This window comes from Thamnophis sirtalis, unplaced genomic scaffold, assembly GCF_051295495.1.
Source record: "Thamnophis sirtalis isolate CommonGarterSnake01/CBP01778 unplaced genomic scaffold, rThaSir2_p1.2 scaffold_3, whole genome shotgun sequence".
Classification (NCBI taxonomy): Eukaryota; Metazoa; Chordata; class Lepidosauria; order Squamata; family Natricidae; genus Thamnophis; species Thamnophis sirtalis.
Window position 1 is genome coordinate 30,345,736 of NW_028261383.1, and position 22,757 is coordinate 30,368,492.

At 43.9% G+C, this 22,757-nt stretch overlaps 1 protein-coding gene across 1 annotated transcript; it reads left to right on the forward strand.

Moving 5' to 3' along the window:
* The first annotated feature begins 85 nt into the window (after positions 1–85).
* LOC148047818 (sperm acrosome membrane-associated protein 4-like) lies at positions 86–22,474 on the forward strand. Its single transcript, XM_087708493.1, has 3 exons — positions 86–238; positions 18,909–19,022; positions 19,737–22,474. The coding sequence occupies exons 1-3, from the start codon at positions 187–189 to the stop codon at positions 19,946–19,948; spliced, it is 378 nt and encodes a 125-aa protein (XP_087564619.1). The 5' UTR covers positions 86–186; the 3' UTR covers positions 19,949–22,474.
* The last annotated feature ends 283 nt before the right edge of the window (positions 22,475–22,757 follow it).

A 22,757-nucleotide genomic window follows, 5' to 3' on the forward strand; every position in this document is an offset into this window, starting at 1 on the left:
AGGGCGGCATTTTACTCCGGAGCTATCCAGTCGGCCAATTCGAGCTCGGGAAGGTGGGGCGTATCACGTGGATATATAGAAAGGATGGGGGAGCTGAGGGGGAGGGAGACTCTTCAGGCACTCGGAGCTGTCGCCCTGCTGGAATAACATCGCTATCCTTCTATCCGTCAGTGCATCAACTTAGCCATGGGGAAGCTGCTTGGACTCTGCGCTGTGGTGCTGGCTTGTATCACCATTGGTAAGAGGGACAATCCGTCGCGGTGCAGAGTTCTCTGGTTTTGCCTATGAAGACCTTATCCGTCACTTCTTTTTTTCCTCCTTTTATCACCTTTCCGTTACTTTGTTTGATCAGTTTGTGTGTGTGTGTGCCTCTGTCTCTGTCTGTCTCGCTCTCTCTTTTACAGTCAAAACAAGAAGATCAGGTTTAGTAGCAGATCTCTAAGGTATGCACATAAATGAGCACCTTATATAGGGGGAAAAAAGAATAGAATAGAATAGAATAGACTAACAGAGTTGGAAGGGACCTTGGAGATCTTCTAGTCCAACCCCTGCCTAGGCAGGAAACCCTATACCGTTTCAGACAAATGGCTATCCAACATCTTCTTAAAGACTTCCAGTGTTGGAGCATTCACAACTTCTGGAGGCGTTGTTTTACTGATTCATTGTTCTAACTGTCAGGAAATTTCTCCTCAATTCCAAGTTGCTTCTCTCCTTGTTTAGTTTCCACCCATTGCTTCTTGTCCTGCCCTTCTGTTGTTTTCTCAAAAACAGGGAGATGTGTTTCAGCCAGCTTCTCCTTTTGTCACACCTTAAGTTTATTCTTAAGTTTATTCTGTCTCAGTTCCTGAGCTGATCTTAAAAAGATAACATGCCTTTAAATTAATTGCTTACATTTTTCTTAATATATACATTTGGAAAGAACCTTATCTAGCATTGTATACTTTTTTTCTCTGCCCGCTCCATTATCACATATATTTTGAGTGTACTTTTCCCTTCTGTGCGTACTTCTTATTGAGTTGCAAACTGCGCTGCAAATTCAATAAAGCCTGAATCTTGGTTTGTGGGGAGGAGGGGGGATTCAGTATATATATAAGGAAGTGAGAATATCATTGTTTCACATTAAATTGATGTAGTTTTTGGTGTTACTCCTAAATAGCAACAATTGGGTATGTCTAGTTTAATGAAAAGGACTACGCGAGACATGATAGCGATGTCCCAATATCTCAGGGGTTGCCACAAAGAAGAGGAAGTCAAGCTATTCTCCAAAGCACCTGAGGGTAGAACAAGAAGCAATGGGTGGAAAATAACCAAGGAGAGAAGCAACTTAGAACTGAGGAGAAATTTCCTGACAGCGGAACAACCTGCCTCCAGAAGTTGTGAATGCCCCAACACTGGACATTTTAAAGAAGATGTGGGATAATCATTTGTCTGAAGTGTTGTTGGGTTTCCTGCCTAGGCAGGGGGTTGGATTAGAAGACCTCCAATGTCCCTTCCAACTCTGCTATTCTATTCTATTATTGTGCAACAGATTCATTGTTCTTTTTTAAAAAATAGGTGAAATTGGAAACAGAACTCAGCCTAAATGCGTTTTCTCCTAGCCAAACACCCATGAAATGTATAAAAGTCAATGACTTAATTTAGTTTTTTTTAATAAAGGGCCAACTTAAATCCATTAAGGAGGGGGGGGGGGATGTTTTGATACATAGATAAATCTTCATCCCAGACCCCAAGACAGCAAATCAACTTTATAGCAAATGACCTGAGGCTTAAAATAGAACCCTGTGGGTGATCTAGTTGCAAAACCTCACACAGTCTAATTTCAGGCAGGATATTTTATTTGCCTCTCCCCACGGTAGTTTTGCAAATGCTGGCTTTGCCTAATGTGGAAATAACTTCTTGAAAATGATTGGATGATCTTCAGTTGGAGTAACAGTTTCGTAACTTAACAATGTCCAAAACAAGTTTCCTTGCCTGCAGGCTAACAATATCATAAGGAAACAGGTGAGATAATTAAAGAAACCTGTTCATCCTGGGAAAAGATTTGCATCCAGAACTTTCTTTGGCTGTAGCAACTGTAGAAAAGAAACACCAGTGAAGAAAAGTTGGAGCCATCAAATTTGTTTGGGCGTGGAATGGTATTTTTTTTTATATCCACCAAATGAAAGTGGGGAGTGTACATGGAATCCCAATTCCTCAGGGAATTCCAGTCTATGTAATATACTACTAGGCTGTGGTCCATTTGGCATGATTAATGTTGGCGAGGGGTCTCTAGCAAATATCTTCTCCAGCTTTCCTGTGGATATGGGTGTGGTCACTCCACCAGCCTTGGAGCTCCATGTGAAGCAACTTGCCATACCCTGTTGGTAAACAACATTCTTCTTACATAAGAAGCCTTATGATCAGGGATTGGTTTGGTTTAAAAGAGGCCCTGTGTCTTTTTGCCTCCTAACACCAGCCATTCCTACTAAAAATTCAGGATACTCCCAGGGGTGTGCTTCCAAAATTTTAGCAAGAGGTTCTCTGCCCGGTTGCTGGATAGGCGTGGCCATGGTGGGTGTGGCTTAGTCAGCCTCTTGCACCACGGGGGGCGGGGGCATTTTTGCCCTCCCCGGGCTCTGGAGGCTTTCCTCGAGTCTCTGGGAGGGCAAAAATAGCCTCCCCAGGCTCTGGAGGCCAGAAATGGGCCAAACGTCCGGTGCTACATTGTGCGTGAAAGCGAAGCCTGGTGAAATCTTTCTGGTTTTGTGAATCTTACACAAGTTGGCAAAAGTGGGATAGGTCCTCCTACCAACTTATCTGAAAATATTGAATTCACTATTAACTCAATAGGGGGCGCAATGGCTCAGTTGAGCTTGTCAGCTGGAAAATGGATAGCTTGTATTCAGGCCCCAAGTGCTGCATGATGGGGTGAGTTCCCATTAATCTGCCCCAGTTCCAGCTAACCTAGCAGTTCAAAAGCATGCAAATGTGAGTAGATAAATAGGTACCACCTCAGTGGGATGGTAACAGCATTCCATGCACTTCGGGGTATAGTCATGGTGGCCATGTAACCTCAGGAATATATTTGGACAATGGCAGCTTCCTTGGCTAAGAAACAGACATGGGCATCCCCCTCTGGAGTTGTACACAGCTGGACAGGGGCAACCTTTATCTTTATTAACTCGAAGGAAACTTTATTAAATTAACAGAAGTTGGAAGGGACTTTGTAGGTCATCTAGTCCAACCCCCACGCCCAAGCAGGAGACCCTACACCAGTTCTGAGAAATGGCAGCCCAGTCTCTTCTTGAAAACTTCCAGGGATGAAGGTCCCACAACTTCTGAAGGCAAGCTGTTCTGTTGGTTGATTGCTCTCACTGGCAGAAAATTCCTCCTTATTTCTAGGTTGAATCTCTCCTTGATCAGTTTCCATCCATTATTCCTTGTCTGGCCTTCAGGTGCCTTGGAAAATAGCTTGACCCCCTCTTTTTATGTGGCAGCTCCTCAAATATTGGAACACTGCTATCGTGTCTCCCCTGATAAAACAATTTCTACTGGTCTACCAGAACAAGACATTCAAGGTTGATATTTGAGAGGTCACAAAACTAATTAAAGTCAAAGAAGAAAAGGGTCTAGTGGTTAGGGTACCAAGCTAGAAACCAAGAGACCATGAGTTCTAGGCCTGTCTTAGGCATGAAAGCTGGCTGGGTGAGTTTGGGCCAGTGACTCTCTCTCTCTCTCTCTCTCTCAGTCCACAATGTCAGTCAGACTTAGGGAACTGGCTTGTCCCCTAAGTTATAAAAAAGGACACAGATCTCAGCACTTGCCAGAATTTCAGTGGCCCAAATACGAATCTTCAAGTTGAACGCAATGAAAACCTGAAACTAGATATTTGATATCCCAATCAGAAATGTTCTCACCACCTATCTTTCGCCACCTGGCAATCTAAATCAAGATCAAATGTTTATGTAATGCAGGGGTGTCAAACTCGATTTCATTGAGGGCCGCATCAGGCTTGTGTTTGACCTCAGGGGGCCGGGATGGGCGTGGCCATGGTGGTCATGGCAGGGGGACATGTTTGTGGTGGGCGTATCACGGGACCAGTGGTGAGATTCAGCTAGTTCACACCACTTCGGGAGAACCGGTTGTTAAGTTTCTGAGCAGTTTGTTGAACTGGTTTTTGGAAGAAATCATTAGAGCAGAGAATCGGCTGTTAAATTATTTGAATCCTACCACTGCACGGGACTTGTGTTGGGGGCAGCTGTGGTGGCCAAGTGCTAAGGCAGGACTTCCCTAAGACCCTCCCTCATTCTCATTATAATCTTCCTTCCTTCCTTTTCTTCTTTTTCCTTCCCTCTTCATTCTCCTTTCTTCCTCCTCCTCCCCTTTCCTTATTTTTCCTTCCTTGCTCTCTTCTCATCTTTCCTTTTTCCCCTTTGTCTTTCCTCTTTCCCTTTCTCCTTTCCTGTCTCTTCTTGCATTCTCAAATGCCAAAGGGGGGACATTTCTCCTTTTGTTTTGTTCTTAGTTTGTTTTGATAGGCCTCTTCCAGAAAAAAACAGAGCCTGGGGGGCAGTCTACGCCCCTCCCCCACTGCACACTGTTTTCAGCCTGGACGGCCTCCTGCAGCCCTCTGCCAGTGAAAACAAAGTGGGGGGGGGGGGGCTCAGCTCCCCCTGAGCTCCGTTTTCCTTAGCAGAGGCACCACGGGCTGGTCCTTTGCTGTTTCGAGGCCGGCCCCACCCCTATTCCTTGAGTTTGAAACCCCTGTTCTAATTCATTTACCATATTTTTCGGAGTATAAGGGCGGACTTTTTTTCTCTCAAAAAAGAGGCTGAAAATCTTGGTGCGTCTTATACACTGAATACAGCATTTTTTTGCCTCCTGAAACCCCGCCCACTTCACCAAAATCGCCACGCAGAGCCTGTAGGAGGCTTTCAGAGAGCTCCTGAGGGCTGGGGAAGGGAGAAATTAGCAAAAAATCGGCCGTTATTTGCTCAATTTTGCCCCCCCCCCAACCCTCGGGAGCACTCTATAAGCTTCCTAAAGGTTATCCATGCTCTTTTTTTGCTCCTTTTTGGGGGCCACCCCACCCCTCGGAGCACTCTACAAGCCTCCTAAGGGCTATTCATGCCCTTTTTTGAAAAAAAAAATCACAGGGCCGTTTTCGCGAACAACAGGCAGTTTTTGGGAGGTTTGCAGAGTGTAAAAACAGCTGCCCCAACACAAATCCCGTGCAGTGGTGGGATTCAAATAATTTAACAGCCAATTCTTTGCTGTAATGATTTATTCCAACAATAAACTTCAAAACCTTGGTGCATCTTATATGGTATGTCTTATATACTCCGAAAAATGCAGTATATTGCAATTTTTGACATTGCAGGCCACCCAAAGTCACTTGACTTGACATCCTCGAGTTTGACACCCCTGATCCAAGGGTGGGTTCCGGCAGGCACTACTGCTGGTTCGCTCACATGCGTGCGTATGCGCTTTGCACGCACATGCACAGTGCAATAAAAAATTTTCTGCATGTGCGCAGAAGCAAAAAACAAGAGAACTGGTTCAGGGGCGTGGCAGGCCTGAGTCACTGCCAGTTCCAGCAACCTAGGCTGCCAAACCATTACCGGTTCAATCCGAGCCAGTCTGAACTGGTAAGAACCCACCACTGCCCTGTTCTAATGCTAAGAAAGGTTAAGAGGCAACACTCTTCTGTGCAGGATGTACTGAGGTGAGGTTCCTCTTCCCTTGATAAGGATTGTAGTTTCTTCATGTCCACTGGTAAGAGAAGTGGCATTATGGTATTATTTACTGTGTAATCACTGGATGGGGAAGCATTCACCTTGCCCCTTTTTTAACCTGAAGCCAGAGTTACTTAGAAAGTTGGCCATTCCCGTTCTCCTCCAGCGATTCCGAGGGAAATCATTGTTTTCAACCATTCAAGTAGAAACTGTGAAAACAGCAAATTGTTTCCATTCACTGGTGATGAGAAACAGGCGGGAAGCAGGCAAAATTTAGATGCCACCGCCCCTGAGACATGAATGATTGTTCCAGACCTGTGAGATATGAATAACAGGGAAATCAATCAAAGTCTTCTTTGTTCTCCTACCATTGTTCTGTGGGGGAAAACCAAAATACATTTTGCTAAACCATAAGACTGTCACTCTTTTCTTCCTTCAGTATAAACAGGAGCAAACTTTTTCACCAGGTCTCAACTGAAATGCACCAATACAGGCAGTCCTCGACTTACGACCACGGTCCTAACTTTTCTTGCTGCATTTGTTAAGTAAATCACTGCAGCTGTTAAATTAATAGCACAGTTTTTTAAATGAAACTGGTTTCTACATGGACTTTGCTTGTCAGAAGAATGACCCCGGGACATGTTACCATCATAAGTCTGAGTCCATTGCCAAGCATCGGAATTTTGATCATGTGACCATGGGGATGCAAAAAATGATCATAAGTCTCTTTTTTCAGTGCCGTTGTAACTCTCAACGGTCACTAAATGAACTCTTGCAAGTCGAGGGACCACCTGCATAGAACATGTGTTGCTAACATAACAACTGCAGTGATTTACTTAACAACTGTGGCAAGGAAGGTCACAAAATGGGGCAAAACTCACTTCATCACTGTCGCACTCAGCAACAGAAGTTTTGGCCTCAATTGTGGTCATAAGCCAAGGACTCCCTATATTTTAATTCTTTTTATTTTTAAGTATTTTATATTTTTGTTTTTTATAAAAATGTAAAATTAATGCGTGAACAGTGTGGCACCTGGGCGCCATACATTCAAATACAAATGAAACTGAAAAAAAAAATGCAAAATCAGGTTAGTCTCTATAAATGTACAATCAGTAATTATACCTAACAAAAAGACTCACTCTTAATAGCCCCCCCCCCAATTTGTCAATGGGCCATTAAGGCCTGGGCCAGTCTATTCTACATAACGAAGATCTACAGGCAGAGCCATAATAGGAATCCCAAAGCCCTTTGGGATCACCACCTTGCAAGGCTCAACCAAATTTGGACTCAAAAGTACAGCCTACAGGGTCTCCCCTGTATGGCTCCATGAGAGGCCAACCAGAGTGCATTTCTTGCCCAGGAGCAGGAGGGCCCAACAGAGGGCATAAAACCCAGGGACTCTCAGCAAAATGGCTCTCTTTTTTTCTTCTTCAACATCTTCGAGGCAAGCATCCCCTTTTCCCCCAGGACCTCAAACCATAGCAATAGCAATAGCAATAGCAGTAGACTTATATACCGCTTCATAGGCCTTTCAGGCCTCTCTAAGCGGTTTACAGAGAGTCAGCATATTGCCCCCAACAATCTGGGTCCTCATTTTACCCACCTCGGAAGGATGGAAGGCTGAGTCAACCCTGAGCCGGTGAGATTTGAACCGCTGACCTGCTGATCTAGCAGTAGCCTGCAGTGCTGCATTTAACCACTGCGCCACCTTGTGATCCTGTCCATTAAAACCACCTTTCCAAGCAATTTCCATAAATCCAGTGTCCTTTTCCCCACTTGTAACTGAACCCAGAAGGACATTTCTTCCAATACTGCCTGAAAGAAAAGGAGAAGAAGAGAAGGAGAGAGAAAAAGGGAGGGGAGGGAGGGAGGAAGGGAGGGAGAGAGAGAGAGAGAGAGAGAGAGAAGCAACTCAAAACAACAACAGAAAAATGAATCATCCACATCATCCCTTGCCTGCTTCATTACCTTAATTGCTATGGTTTAAAAGAAAGAGAGGAAAAAGGAAAATTATTTTAACTCTTCTATGGATTTACCCAACCAAACCACTCCTAGTTCCCAGAGGAATGCCAACAATGCTCTTGAAAATCTTTTACACCTCTGAGAAGAAGTTTCATAAGTTGCATTTTTTTTCTCCCACACATACACAACCTCTCCAGCCCGTTTTTCACTTCGCAAAGCAACACTGCTTGCTTGCTTTCATAAACTTTCATAAGTGTGTTCGCACCACACCTGATTACTTGTTGTCACTAACAAGTTTAAAAACCCCATCATAGAGCTGAGTGGATGTCTTTTCCACAAATTCGGCAAAGCTGTATGTTTACTGATGATTCAGACACATAAAATCCTATCCAACCTTTTTTTTTTCTCCTTGGCTCCTCACTGTGTGATTCTTTTGCTCCCATTTAATGAAATGTATTGGTTCAGTCCTTCCTATTAGACACAGCCACACCCTGCTCTTCCACATTTTTTTTAAAATTAGCTTCACTCCTGTGGTAAATGGAAATAGGCAAGTCAAAGCAGACCATCTTACATGGATCAGAAGGTGTAATCAGATGATTACAAGAAGCCACATATCTAATCCTGTAGAGATGAACTGCTAGATGTCAGGATTTCAAGTAACACCCCCAACCAAAGATGACTCCGAGTCTTGAGTTTCCTCAAAGCTCCATTTTATTAGAGATGTCATATTGGCACATCTGGGAAAACCCGAATCTGAAAGCTTCCAGGTTTTTCCCCACCCAAATGAAAGTTCACGTCCCTGCCCAGCACCCTCATGATCCAATCAGGCACCATCCAAAACTGGAGATGCCTCCCAGTTACATCATCGCAGCTGCAGGGAAAGATGACCTTGACTCTCTGAGAAAAGAATGTTATTATGACTATATATTTCCCCTACTCCATGTAATCCCCCCTCCCATTTCCCCACAGCATTAAATGTGGCAGGCCTGAAGGCCCAATGCAAAAGCTGGCTCCCAGGCCTGACACTAGAATAGTTATTTTGTCTCCCAAGGGAAGGCTGGGAATTGTAGTTCTCAGAGGTGGGGTTATCTTGGGATGTTCCTTCAGCTAATTCTTTCCAAAACTACTATTACCAGGATCCTTTGAGGAAAGCCTGATGGTTGAACTTGAAGTTTTATGAAGTCTTGACATAAATAGTATGTATCTACATCAGGGAACAGAAAAGGCTAAGAAAGTCATACAGGTAGTCCTCAACTTACAGTTCATTTAGTGACCGTTCGAATTTACAAGGGCCCTGAAAATAGTGACCTATGACCATTTTTCACACTTACGACCCTTGCATCAGCTGATTTACGTTCAGATTCTTGACCACTGACTCATATTTATGGCAGTCCAAGAGGTCATTTTGCGGCCTCCTGACCTGCAAAGTCAATGGAGAACCCAGGTTCACTTAACAACCATGTTACTCATTTAACAACAGCAGTAATTCAATTAATACATGTGGCAAGAAAAGTCGCAAAATGGGACACTTAACAATTTTTTCACTTAACAACATAATCGTGGTCATAAATTGAGGACTACCTGTATTTGCCGTAAAAAAAAAAAAAACAGGAGATTAGGACATGTTTGTTATGGCTTTTGGGAGGAAGATACAATCATGGAAGTACAGGTGATCCTCGACCTATGATGACAATTGAACCCAGAATTTCTGTTCCTAGGCAAATCTGTTGTTAAGTGAGTTGTGCCCCATTTTACGACTTTTGTGCCAGAGTTGCTAAACGAATCACTGTGGTTTTTAAGTAAATCACGTGGTTGTAAAGCCAACCTGGTTTCCTCCCTTGACTTTGCTTGTCAGAAACCGACTAGGAAAGTTACGAATGGTGATCATGTGACTCCAAAATAGTGCAACAGTCATAAATACAGGCCAGTTGCCAAGCACCTGAATTTTGATCACATGATATTGCGGCAGTTGTAAGTGTGAAAACCGGTCATAAGTCACTTTTTTCAGTGGCGTTGTAACTTCAAATGGCCATGCAATGAATATTTGTAACTTGAGGACTACCTGAATTGAGTTTTTGTACACCATGGGTGTCAAACCTGCATCATCATGGCGCTGTCAAATGACGTACCATGACTTTTTTCCCCTTTGCTAAACCAGCCGTGGCCAGAGCATGATGCCTCTCGCCCATGGGACATGAATTTGACACCCCTGTTGTAGACCCTTTGATGGACGCATTTCAGTGGGTATACTGATTTTTATACGTAGATGGGTGGTGGCTTTTTTCAGATTGAAAAATAATATATGTGACCTATGTTGTTACAGAATTAATAATATGAAGCTATTCTTCAAAACCATCTTCATCCTTAGATTAATGGCCTAGATCAGGGATCTCCAAACTTGGCAACTTTTAAAAGTTGTGGACTTCAACCCCCAGAATTCCTCTGGCTGGGGAATTCTGGGAGTTGAAGTTCACAGGTCTTAAAAGTTGCCAAGTTTGGAGACCCCTGCCCTAGATGGATTGAACTAATTAAATAATTTAGAGGACATCCCACTCCAAGGGACTTTGAACAGCCTATATTGTAAAAGCAAGAATGCAAAAAAAAACAACACAAAAAAACAGATCCTAGACATCTAGAAGATAGAAGGCTGGCCAACATTGGTTGGTTCACACCACAATGTACAACAATATCTCAGGGGCTGCCACAAAGAAGAGGGAGTCAAGCTATTCTCCAAAGAGGATAGGACAAGGAGCAATGGCTGGAAATTCCTCAAGGAGAGAAGCAACCTAGGAGAGATCTCCTGACAGTTAGAACAATTAATCAGTGAAATGACTTGCCTCCAGAAGTTGTGAATGCCCCAACGCTGGAAGTTTTTAAGAAGAGACTGGATAACTATTTGTCTGAAATGGTATAGGGTTTCCTGCCTGAGCAGGGGGTTGGACTAGAAGACTTCCAAGGTCCCTTCCAACCCTGTTATTCTAATATGTGAGCTACAGACATGCAACAGTTACAATTTGAACTCTGGAAAATATTTTGAAGTGCCCTTGGTAACACAGGTCTGTAACATCCCAAAGGAACTGTCCCCTCTGTTAAGTTTCACGCTACGGCAGATAGGTGTGGTGTCTGCTCTCTTTTGTGGAATCTGCTCTCTTTTGCATTTGGAGACTGAATCCAAAGCACTGCACAGTTGTAAGGATAAGCATAGTTTTAATCTTGATAATGGGGTGTTGTTTTCATATAAAATTGTGCAAATCCACGCAAAAAAGCTTGCGGGTTGACGTATTATATGAACTCATAACATGGGTTAAATTAGTCATCAGGATAAGCTGTATAATAGGAACCCAGCCCCTGCAGACCTGTTTTTTTCAGCTGTGCAATTATGACACAACAGAATCATCTTCAAGATCAACTCTGCACCCAATGAAGTAATTAAAAATTTGTTTTTTTAGCACGTAGGATCATGAAGTTGGATAGAACTGCCTAGCACCACTCAACTCCTAGAGCAGAATCAGACCCCCAACCCGGCAATTATTTCCTAAACTAGGGCAAAAGATTTCAAATCTTCTTTCATCTATGATGTCTGGAACATGGCTGGCATCTTGATGTCTATCTACCCCTTCCCTCTCCCAGGGGTGGGCTGCTACGGGTTCACTCAGGTTCGGGAGAACCCGTAGCTAACGTTATGGCGAGTTTGGACAACCTTCAAATCCCACCCCTGGTTGGCCCCGCCCATTCCACCTCAACCCTCCCACCCTCTCCGCCCCTCCCAGGAGTCTCCACACGGCCTGTTTTGGATGCGAGGTAAGTGCAAGGCCGGCACGGAGACTCGGGGAGGGGGAAAAACAGACCTCCCAGAAGTTTCAGAAGTCCGGAGCCTGGGGAAGATGAAAATCCTCCCCCCCTCCCCGGCTTCCATGGTGCAGGAGGCTGACTAGGCCACGCCCACCATGGCCACGCCCACCATGGCCACGCCCACCCAGCAACCAGGCAGAGAACCCGTTGCTGAAATTTTTGTAGCCTACCCCTGTCCTCCACCCCCATAGTTCGTTGGCAAGCTGAGAAGAGATAATAGTTGCGACAGTAAAAGTGTCTTTTGAAGCTTGACAGACAGAAGATTGGAAGAACAAAGAAGAGCGAAAACTAGAAAATGGCTGAAAGGTATAAACCAGTGGTTCTCAACCTATGGGTCGGGACCTCTTTGGGGGTCGAACGACCCTTTCACAGGGGTTGCCTAACACCATCGGAAAACACATATTTTCGATGGTCTTAGGAACCGAGACACCAATTTTATGGTTGGGGGTCACCACAACATGAGGAACTGTATTAAAGGGTTGTGGCATTGGAAAGGTTGAGAACCACTGGCATAGAGGGATAACAGTACAGATCATTTTATTTTCTTTCCTCCCTCTTTCATTCCTTTCCTTTCCTTTTTCTTCTTTCCTTCTCTTCTCTTTTATTCTTTTCTTTCTTCCATCTTGCAACCCCAATTCGTATTCTCTAGCTTGTTGGTTGGGACATTCCCCAACGAAAACACAGATCCAGCAGGATGTGGAGGAAATCCTTTTGCACACCCATTTCCTCTTCGAGGGGAAAATTGGGGGGGGGGAGGGAAAGAGTGTGTGATCAGTGTGATCACTGTTACAGACTTCTCCTGGGGACCAGAAGTGACCTGTATGCTCCCCCAACTACAAGCCAGCCTCCTCAGCTGATTCTTTCCTCAGAAGGAACAAACAAACCATTTTAATTTTCCTAGTACAAAAAAAGGGTGACTCAAGGTGCTACTTACTTTTTTTTCCTGAAAACAGAAAAAAAAAGTGGTGTGACCAACTCGTGTTCTCTTCTTCCTCCCATCTCATCTTTCAATCTGAGGATGCCACACAGAGATGAACAACAAGCTGCCTGAGCAAGCAGGAAACATAGTTTTCAGGGGCCTTGGGAAGTTTGTTTTCCTCAAAAAGCTGTGGTTTGCAGCAGGGTTATTTTTTGTTCCTGTTTTTCCAAATTTTGCTCCGGCAACGCTTGACGGGCTCCCAAAAAAAAACCCCTCTGCTCTGTTTGCTTTGCTCCAAGAGAGAACAAACCTCATGTGTGATTCTTGCTGTAAATGTACTTTAGGCATTTGTCTGTCTTCTATTAAGGCCAGTGAAGATTTGGGATTTTAGCATTCTTAATTTGGAGGGCAGATTTTCTTGGCAGTACAGCAAAAATGGCAGGCAAACTTGGATGGTGGGTTGTACTCTGCAAAATATATAAACCGGGAGGAATAAAACCAGTAGGTTTTTATCCTTTTTTTTTCCTATAGCAAATATTAGGAAAGAATCCGAGGGAGATGATATTATGGTTATAGCTGAAGAAAGAATGATTATAGGATTTTCCTTGAAGACATTTCACTTCTCATCCAAAAAGCTTCTTCGGTTCTTCAGCTGAACTGAAGAAGCTTCTTGGATGAGAAGCAAAATGTAGTCAAGGAAGAACAAAGGAAGTCCAGTTGCCTTTGAAAAAAGCACCTTTGGGACAACTATGAACTGGATGATTGAGAATCTCTGTAGACATTTAACGATTACAGGAAGAAAAATGTTGCAGTATTAGGACTTAATTTCTCGTTCATTTTCTATATAAGCATAGACAAATGCAAAATAAAACAAATAAGGAAGAAAGCAGTTAAAACTGTGAAAAAGATAGGATAATACCACTATTATTCCAAAAACATAGACAAAAATCCCAGCGTAATAAACTCCAAGCAGATGTAATTTTAGATAGTTAAATATAAATACATTTATAGCTGCTATTTAAAAGATCAAGACCCACTTCTTTAAGCTCTTTCTTTCTTTTCTATTTTCTTCCTTACTTTATTATTTTTCCTCGTTTTCTTTGTTTCCCTTCTAATACTGGTATTGTTTTTAAAAGCTTCAAAATGCCTTCATCTGTTAAAAAATAAATAAACTTCAAGCAGCAGAATGTTAAAGAGGCATTTATATCATAATGTGTGTGTGTTGGCAGGCCTGAAGGCCCAATGCAAAAGATGCCTTCCATGTGATTGCGTGGGGATCAGGGGGTTGGAAGAAAGGTTCTGTGTGAATTCTTTAGTGCTGATTGTGTTGCAAAATGCCATTAAAATTGGCAGGATATATTGTTGGCCCAGAGGAACAATATATCCAGGCAGCAGGGTTCAGAGGAAGACAGAACTGTGGATCAGGCCAGCAGTATAAAACTCCCATGCTTAAAAACAGTGAATCACAAAAAACCTAGTTCTAGTGTTGTCTAATTGTCTAATTGTTAGGTAGCAGAAGTTTCCCCGAGCCACTGAGATGCCAAAGGGAGTGAGATTCAAGAGGAGGCTTGCAAAAAGCATCAGCTTTTGTTTATGGTCATAGCAAAAGTTGGGTGACAAAATTATATCCAAAACACACAAAATGCATGCAAGCAATAGCCACACTTCTGCAGGAGTGGCTCAGAGTATTGTATACATTTTACACAGATGGAAACAAAGTTTACCCAATCAGAGACAAAGGTTCCTTACCAACATAATCTTTAAAGCATTTCTTTAGGTCTCTGTCGATCTAATCTATTGAGGCAGCTTCCCTTTGGCCAAATTGTTTATTCGGCTGAATGCTTTCATGAATTATGAGGCATGAAAACTCCCTTTTCTGGTTCCTTTATTTATGGGAGTTGCTATTCCTGGGTAACAATTTCTTCTATATTTTTAAGAAAATGCCTAGCTTTGAAGCCAAGAATAGAAGCGAGACACAGCAGTGAGATAACAAACTTTGCACTAATACCAACCAGTATTAAGGTTACAATTTACTAAGCTAGAATTAGTTCCTAACAACTAATTTCTGACAGTATACAACAGTATAAGCAGAAGCCAATAACAAAGCTTAAACCCTATTAAATTATTTCCAGCAGTATCAAATATTGGTTTAATCAGTAACAATTATATAGTAGCATAAGCAATTCATAATAAAAGCAAGTAGCCAATATTGATGCATATACTCCTTCAGAATCCTAGAATCACAGGGCTGGAAAGAATCTTAGAGGTCTTCTAGTCCAACCCCTTGCCCAAGGCAGATGACCTTATAGCAGCCTGGGTAAATGGCTGTCCAATCTTTCCTTGAAAACTTCCAGAGATAGAGCTCCCACAATTCAGGGAAGTAAGCTATTTCATTGATTCGCAATAGCACTTAGACTTATATACCACTTCGCAATGCTTTACAGCCCTCTCTAAGTGGTTTTACAGAGTCAGCATACAGCCGCCAACAATCCGGGTCCTCATTTTACCCACCTCGGAAGGATGGAAGGCTGAGTCAACCTTGAGCATGGTGAGATTCGAACTGCCAAATTGCAGTCAGCCGGCAGTCAGCAGAAGTAGCCTGCAGTACTGCATTCTAACCACTGCGCCACCGCAGCTCTAATTGTGAATTAATTGCTCTCACTGTCAGGAAATTCCTCCTTATTTCCCGATCTCTCTTTAACTGAGAGCCATTGCTTCTTCTCCTGCCCTCTAGTGCTTTGGAGAATGTCAATCCACTCTTCTCTACGACAGCCCCTCAAGTACTGGAAGATTATTTTCATGTTCCTCCCCAGCCTCCATCCCCTCTCTTCTATAATCTAGACACACCTAGCTCCCTTAACTGTTCACATTCATCACCCCCTAAGCCCCTTATCATCTTTGTTGCACTTGTCTGAATTGGTATAAAGCTGTGATGGCGAACTCATGGCACGCATGCCACAGGTGACACCCGGAGCTCTCTCTGCGGGCATGCAAGCCGTCGCCCCAGCTCAGCTCCACCACACATGTATGCACACCTCCCACTAGCCAGCTGATTTTTGGGTCTCTACCACACATGCGTTAGGGGAGAGAGTGGGTGTGTGTGCAGTGCCCCTAACCTGCCCCATGGCCGTTTTTGGTCCTAGGAGGCTGCAGGGAGGCCTGGTGGGCCCAAAACAGGTCACGGGTGCAGGGGCCAGGGGTGGGTTCCTGCCAGTTCTAAGCTCTTCTATAGAAGAGGTTCTACAAATCTACAGTGCCGTTTAGAACCGGTTCCAGCTCCCTTCTCCCACCTGTCCGCACATCATCAAGATGAAGAGCGAGAGGAGGAATTCTGGGAGTTGAAGTCCACAAGTCTTAAAGCTGTCAAGTTTGAACACCCCTGGGTTATTTTTTTCTAAAGGGTTAGGGGTGCAAAGGTCTTGTAACTTGACAGCTTTAAGACTTGCGTGCTTCAAATGCCAGAGTTTTTGAGCCAACATTTTGGTTGCTAAGCAAGAGCGCTGTTAAGTGAGTTTCACCACATTTTACAAATTGGCCACACCCACCCAGTCACATGACTGCCAAGCCACTCCCACAAAGCAGGCCACACCTACAGAAGAGGTTCTAAAAATTTTGAAACCCACCACTGGCAGGAAGTGGTGTGTGCAGAGGGGGGGTGTTGCAGGCACATTGCATTATGAGTGTAGGCATGCACTTTCAGCACACAACAACAAGAATGTTAGCCATCACTGGTATAGGGTTTCCTGCCTGAGAGAAAGCAAAAGCATTGGACTAGAAGACGTCCAAGGTCCCTTCCAACCAACTTATTCTGTTATTAATCTGCTTCTCTCTGCACTCTTTGACAGAAATTTCTAGGAGCCCAGAAATTCTATAGCCTCGTTATGCTTGTGGTAAGATGGCCATTCAAAAATGAATTTCATGGGCACATTTGCAAATTTAAAATGGCTATTATTTTAAACTGAAGCTCGGTATCTCTTGTCTTCTTCTCTATATTTTGATTTGCCTGCTCTTCTGGAGCTGCTAACTGGGTGGGCCACAAAACCCTCTTCTTAGGGTTTTCAGCTGAACTCACAACAAAACAAACTTCTAATTAAAAGGATTTGATTTGATTTGATTTGATCATATCCAACCACCCTGATACTTGGATTCTTCAGTAGCATCTGGTTATAGATATGCTCACAAAATATGCTGACTCACTTAACAATTGAATTGCGTTTTAACCCAATTGGGTGAAGCCATTCTGTGTGGCCTCTGTGCTCTGCCAACTCTGAAAACGTGAGTTGAGGGGAACACAATAAGACAAAAATATATCAAGTTCAGTTTCAAGTCAGTTCAATTCTGACCAGCTCAAGGTTGATTCAGCCTTCCATCCTTCCAAGGTCAGTAAAATGAGAACGCAGATTGTTGGGGGCCATATGCTGACTGTAAACCTCTGCAACTATGAAGCAGTATATAAGTTTAAGTGTGATTGCTATTATCCCCCCAAAAATGTTGTCTGCCCGTAGTCCCAAAGGTGCTTTTTCAGGAGGTAACTGGGCTTCCTTCTTTTTCTTTTGAAGATGTTTCACTTCTCATCCAAGAAGCTTCTTCAGCTCTGACTAGGATAGTGCGGAATGGAAGGATTTCTATTCCTTGCAGACAGCTGGTCATTTGCATCCTTTTTGAGGCTCATTGAAGGACTTGGAGATTTATCTGTGTCCTCAGGGTTACCTGAGTGGTTCTCCTGGTTCCTGTAGTCAGCAATTTTTCCTCTGGAAATCCATTCCTACTCCCACACTATTTAAAGAGGGTTCATCCCAAATTGTATAGTTAAAAACCTGAGGACACAGATAAACTCCAAGTGCTTCAACGACCCTCTAAAAGCATGCAAATGACCAGCTGTCTGCAAGGAATATAAATCCTTCCATTCCCTCACCATCCTGTCAGAGTTGAAGAAGCTTCTTGGATGAGAAGCGAAACATCTTCAAAAGTAAAACAAGAAAGTCCAGTTGCTCCTGAAAAAGCACCTTTGGCCCAACCCTGACCCGGATGACTGTAGCTGTTAAACTGAGGGTAATTACCAACTTATCAGGTTATTAACAAGGGGGTAATTTGGAATATCCTGAGGGTAATGATGTAATGTAATAGCTTGTTTGTGAGTCAAGGATCTAGTTTATTATTGTGGCTGCCAAGATAGTGGTATAAAACAACCAAGTCTAAGCTTTTTAGTGGGGATAATGGCATTACCTGAGCCTAAGGAAAGGGATAATCAAACAGTTTAAGAATCACTGCTGTGATTTCATCATAGATACATAACGTCTACATCTATCTCCTTAATTTGCCTTTTCCTGAACGTGCAATTATGTGTCAACCTTGACATGTGTCAAACAACCAAAAGTTCTAGCTCTACTTCAGGGGTGGGTTTCTCGCCCTGTTCCAACCGGTTCGGTTGGAACGGGGCCGGCGGCGTCCTCGTGCACGCGCGCAGCGCACGCATGCGTACTAGCCTCTGTGCGATGCTCCAGCTGCTCCTGGAGGATCGCGCAGGCGCTGTATGCGTCCTGCGCATGCGTGGAAGCGCAGAACTCGTCAAAACCGGGTAAGGAACGCGGGTGGGCGGGTGGGCCCTTCGCCGTTCCCGGAAGTTACTTACATCCGAGTTCGCCGACCAACCGGTTCGTGGGGACCGTCGCGAACCGGTTGAAACCCACCCCTGCTCTACTTGATTGTAAGGTTCCATTAATGATTCGTGCATGCCTGAAACTACATCTCTCTCCCCCACCTCATTTTACAGGCCTCCACATGTCGTGTTTTTGCCCTCCCTGGCCTCCAGAAGCACTCTGCAGTGCTCCGCATGTCCTGTTTTCACCAAAAACAAGCCCATTTTCACCAACAACACACCCATTTTGGCCCGCACAGTGCTTCTGGGGGCCAGGGAGGGTGAAAACGTGATGCATGGAAGGCTTGGGAGCCCAAAACCAGGCTCGTTTTTGGCAAAAACAGACGTGCGGAGGACCGCAGAGTGCTTCTGGAGGCCAGGGAGGGCAAAAACATGACACGGATTTGGGAGGCCCAAACCCCCATATTCAGTCCTTAAGATGCACCTAAATTTTCAGCCACTTTTTGTGCGGAGGGAAGGTGCACTTTATACTCTGAAAAATACGGTATGTCTGACTTTAAGGCATGGTGCTCATCTCCATTTCTTGGCTGAGGGAACCACGGTTGTCCAAAGACAATTTCTGTGGTCATGTGGCCAGCATGCTTATATGCCAAAGGTTCGCAGAACGCCGAAGTGGTACCTATTAATCTACTCGCGCATAGGCAGGCAGGAGCACAATTCTAGCCTTAATTATTATTATTATTATTTTAATTAGGGTGGCATCAAAGGTAGGCCCAGTATTGTGAATTCCAGCTTGAGTTGATTTCATCTCCCTCCTTTTTAAAATAAAAAAATTTTTAAAAACTTTTCCTTTGCATTTTAGGATCTGCTCTTCAATGTCTGAAATGTTCATTCACTATTTTTGGTATACCCTGTCACACTTCAACTGTCACCTGTGAGAGTGGAGAAGTTTGTGCTGTCATCAAGGGAGCTGCTGGTAAGGATTTTCTTTCTTTCCTTTTCTTTTTTATTTCCTTCCTGTCTTCACCTCGGCTGTTTACCCTAGGAACTTTATCAAGCATAATTTTGTTTCTTGGAATAATATTCTGAATAGGTCCTCCTATAGTAGAACCTATATGTAGTTATGTAGTTATGCAGTTATATGTAGTTATATGTAGTTAACTATAGGTAGTTGTGGAATAAACAACCCTTGGTGCAGTGGTAAAATTCAAACATTTTTACTACTGGTTCTGTTGGCATGGCTTGGTGGGTGTGGTGTGGCTTGGTGGGCGTGGCTTGGTGGGCGTGGCAGGGGAAGGATACTGCAAAATCTCCATTCCCTCCCCACTCTGGGGCCAGCCAGAGGTGATATTTGCTGCTTCTCCAAACTACTCAAAATTTCCACTACCGGTTCTCCAGAACCTGTCAGAACCTGCTGGATTTCACTCCTGCTTATGCTTTTGGAGAACTATTCAGGGACTCAAGTCTAGTTCCCCAGTTGACCCCTCCTCCCCGCCTACCTATGAGTTTGGAACAGTGAGTGAGATGTGTAGTCTGTAACGTTGATATATCAAACGATCAATCAACTTAGCTCTGCGTTTTTCCCTATGTGTTCCCAACAATGCAACAACAGGGTATTGTATAGGTGGCAGGGAACGTTATCCATCCATACCTCTCACCCTATGTCTCTTTCTTTTGATGTTCCACCTAGCTGGTAAAAATTTCATCACAAGGAAGAATTGCGTCGCACAGGATAAATGCGGCAAGAACGATACCGAGAGCTATGTGGGCGTCAGTTACGTCACCACCTACAAGTGTTGTGATGGCGATTTCTGCAATTCGGGGGCCACCTTGCCCTCTGCTCACATCTCTCTGCCTGTGCTTCTGGTCATCGGAGGCACCTGGCTCCTTCGCTTCCTCTAATCCTTTTTTCAGAAAGGAGAGAAAACGCCAACGCTGGAAGATGCCAAAGATTAAGCCTGCGATCCTCCTACTTGTTTTACCTGAAAGTAACATCCATTGAACTCCAGTCATGTAAAGGATTGTACTTTTATCCTATCAAGCACTGTATTAATTAGACACTTTCCTTTTTATTCAAAAATGCATCTGTGGCTTAATGAAGGCGTATCCTCTATTTTAGAGCATGTGAATGAAGTTTTAGGAGTTGAAGCTGCCTTAATCTTTCTCCTCCTCCTGCTCCACCCCTTCTTTTTCCATTATCTCCTACCTTTTCCATTCTTTTTCCACTTAATTTCATCCTCTGTAAGCTTATCTTTAAAACAGGGTTGGAAAACTAGTGTCAGACCAACTACAAGTCTAATAGTCCCATCTAGAATTCTGGTACCCATCTCCCTTAGGCCCCTTTTAAGCTTCTTCACCGCTTGAGATTTTACACTGCCTTCCTCCTCCTGTACTAAAAACTTCCGCCTAACCTGCTTTGTATAATTTTTTTTTTTAACTTTCTCAGCCCACATGCTCAGTGTTGTGTTTCCTCTCCAATTATCTCATTTCATAGGGTTTCTCCCAACTATGATCATCAGTTCGTGCCTTTTTCCTCTTGTTCTGCCAACATTTCTCCTGATGACAGTGTCATGTCTATGAGGGAGATAAGGCAACGGAGGATAAGTCCCCTCAATGCAATTCCTCCGCTCCCCCCCCCCCCCACGCTTCCATCCCATGCCGCATTCCCTTAAAGAAATACGATCTGTGGCATCCCTAGGCAGATATTTGGTAGCTGAGCCACAGCAGAGAGATAGAGAGGGAGAAAGAGGGAGGGAGAGAGAGAGAAGGCTTCTGAGGCAACCATCTCACTGGCTGGCTGGTGAAAATATGCCAAGAGCTGCTATTTTGGGCTGACCCCTGAGCTAGTTATGCTTTAAAGGCCGCACACATAATATTCTGCAGAGGAGGGGCTGTGTTGCCTGCTCTTGCACACACACCCTTCAGGCCGGAGAGTTGGATTTAACCCTATAGATGCCGACATTTCAGCCTTTGTCCCCAAAATCTGCAGGCAGGTTTCTTGCATCTGTACGCAGGGGTGGGATTGAAAATTTTTAGCAACCAGTTCTCTGCTGGTTGCTGGGTGGGTGTGGGTGTGGCCATGGGGGCGTCGCCTACTCGAGGCTTCCCTCGAGCCTCCGGAATGGAAAAATGGCCTCCCCGGGATCCGGAGACCTTCCCAAGGCTGGAAACAGGCCCGTTTCCAGACTTCCACAACTTCCTGGAGGCCCGTTTTTCACCCTCCCAGAGCCTCTGCGCCAGCCCCGCACTTACCTGGCATGATGAATGGGCTGTGTGGAGATTGCTGGTAGAGGTGGGGGCGGGGTGGGCTTGGCCAATCAGTCCTTCCGACTACCGGTTCGGCAAACCAGATGCAAAATTAGCGTCCAGTTCACCCGAACCGGCTGAATCCCATTCCTGTCTGTATGCCTGCAACATCAGCTATTCAGTTGCCTGAATTCAACAGGTCCTTTCAAGCACTTTTGCCTTGCCTTCCGGTTGCACCCCAAATCTATAATACTGGGTTAGCCCTTGACTTACAACAATTCATTTAGTGACCGTTCAAAGTTACAACGGCCCTGAAAAAAAGTGACTTATGATGCGTTTTTCACACTTGCAACTGTTGCAGCATCCCCCAGGGTCACATGATCCAAATTCAGACACCATGGCAACTGAGCTCATGTTTACGACACTCGCAATGTTCCTGAGTCAAGTCGTCACCTTTGGTGACCTTCTGACAAGCAAAGTCAATGGGGAAACCAGATTTACTTAACAACCTTGCTAGCAACTTAACAACTACAGTGATTCACTATAACAACGGTGGTAAGAAAGGTCGTAAAATGGGCAAAACTCACTTAACAACCGTCTCGCTTAGCAACTGAAATTGTGGGCTCGATTGTGGTTGTAAGTCAAGGGCTACCCGTATTTGCTTCCTGGAATTACCTGGAATGCAGGTTGACCCATCTGCTTTTGCCTTCACCCAATTCTTTGTTTTTCCAATGTTGAAAATAATTCCTATTTCCACATCAGTTTGCCAATTTGTTTTAAAGTCAACATTTCTGTATACCTTTTGCTCTGAATATATGGATTCACATACACACTTTCCCCAGTACAGTACAAGTTTTTTTTAAAAAAATACATATAAAGTAACAAGGTTTTTTTTTTTTATAATGTATAAACATTTTTATACGTACATTCCCCATATGTGTACATCCTTAGGGTTTGTTTGCGTGGTTGTTGTTGGGTTTTTGTTTTTTTTTTTTTGCTTTTTTGCTTTTTTTGAGTTGTGAAAGCAACCATTGAATTTTAGCTACCAACATACATAATCGCTCCATTCTCCATTTTGAAAGTTCAGGTTCATTCAATTTGCTTCAGAACACAAGCTGATCACATTTCTTCTCATAATAGTTTGCTGTACTCAATAAATGATGAGCTGATTAAATCTCTAAACTGGTACAGTTTTCTTCCTGCTTTTAGTTTCTCATAAGGACAACTTAACTGATCAAACTAAGCATCGTACAAACCGTGCTGAGATGGTTTTCCAGTTTTGGCAGAGAGTGCTCAGAGGCAGAACTGGGAAAACGCTTTCTGTTCTTCCCCCCCCCCCCCAAGCAAGAAACCGCATCAAGGAATTTCAAAACGTTGCAGGAGGTCCTTGGATCCAGGATCGCTAAATATTTGGGCGAGTTTTTTTTCTTTGCTTTCCAATTACTTGTTCAACTGTCACGAAAGC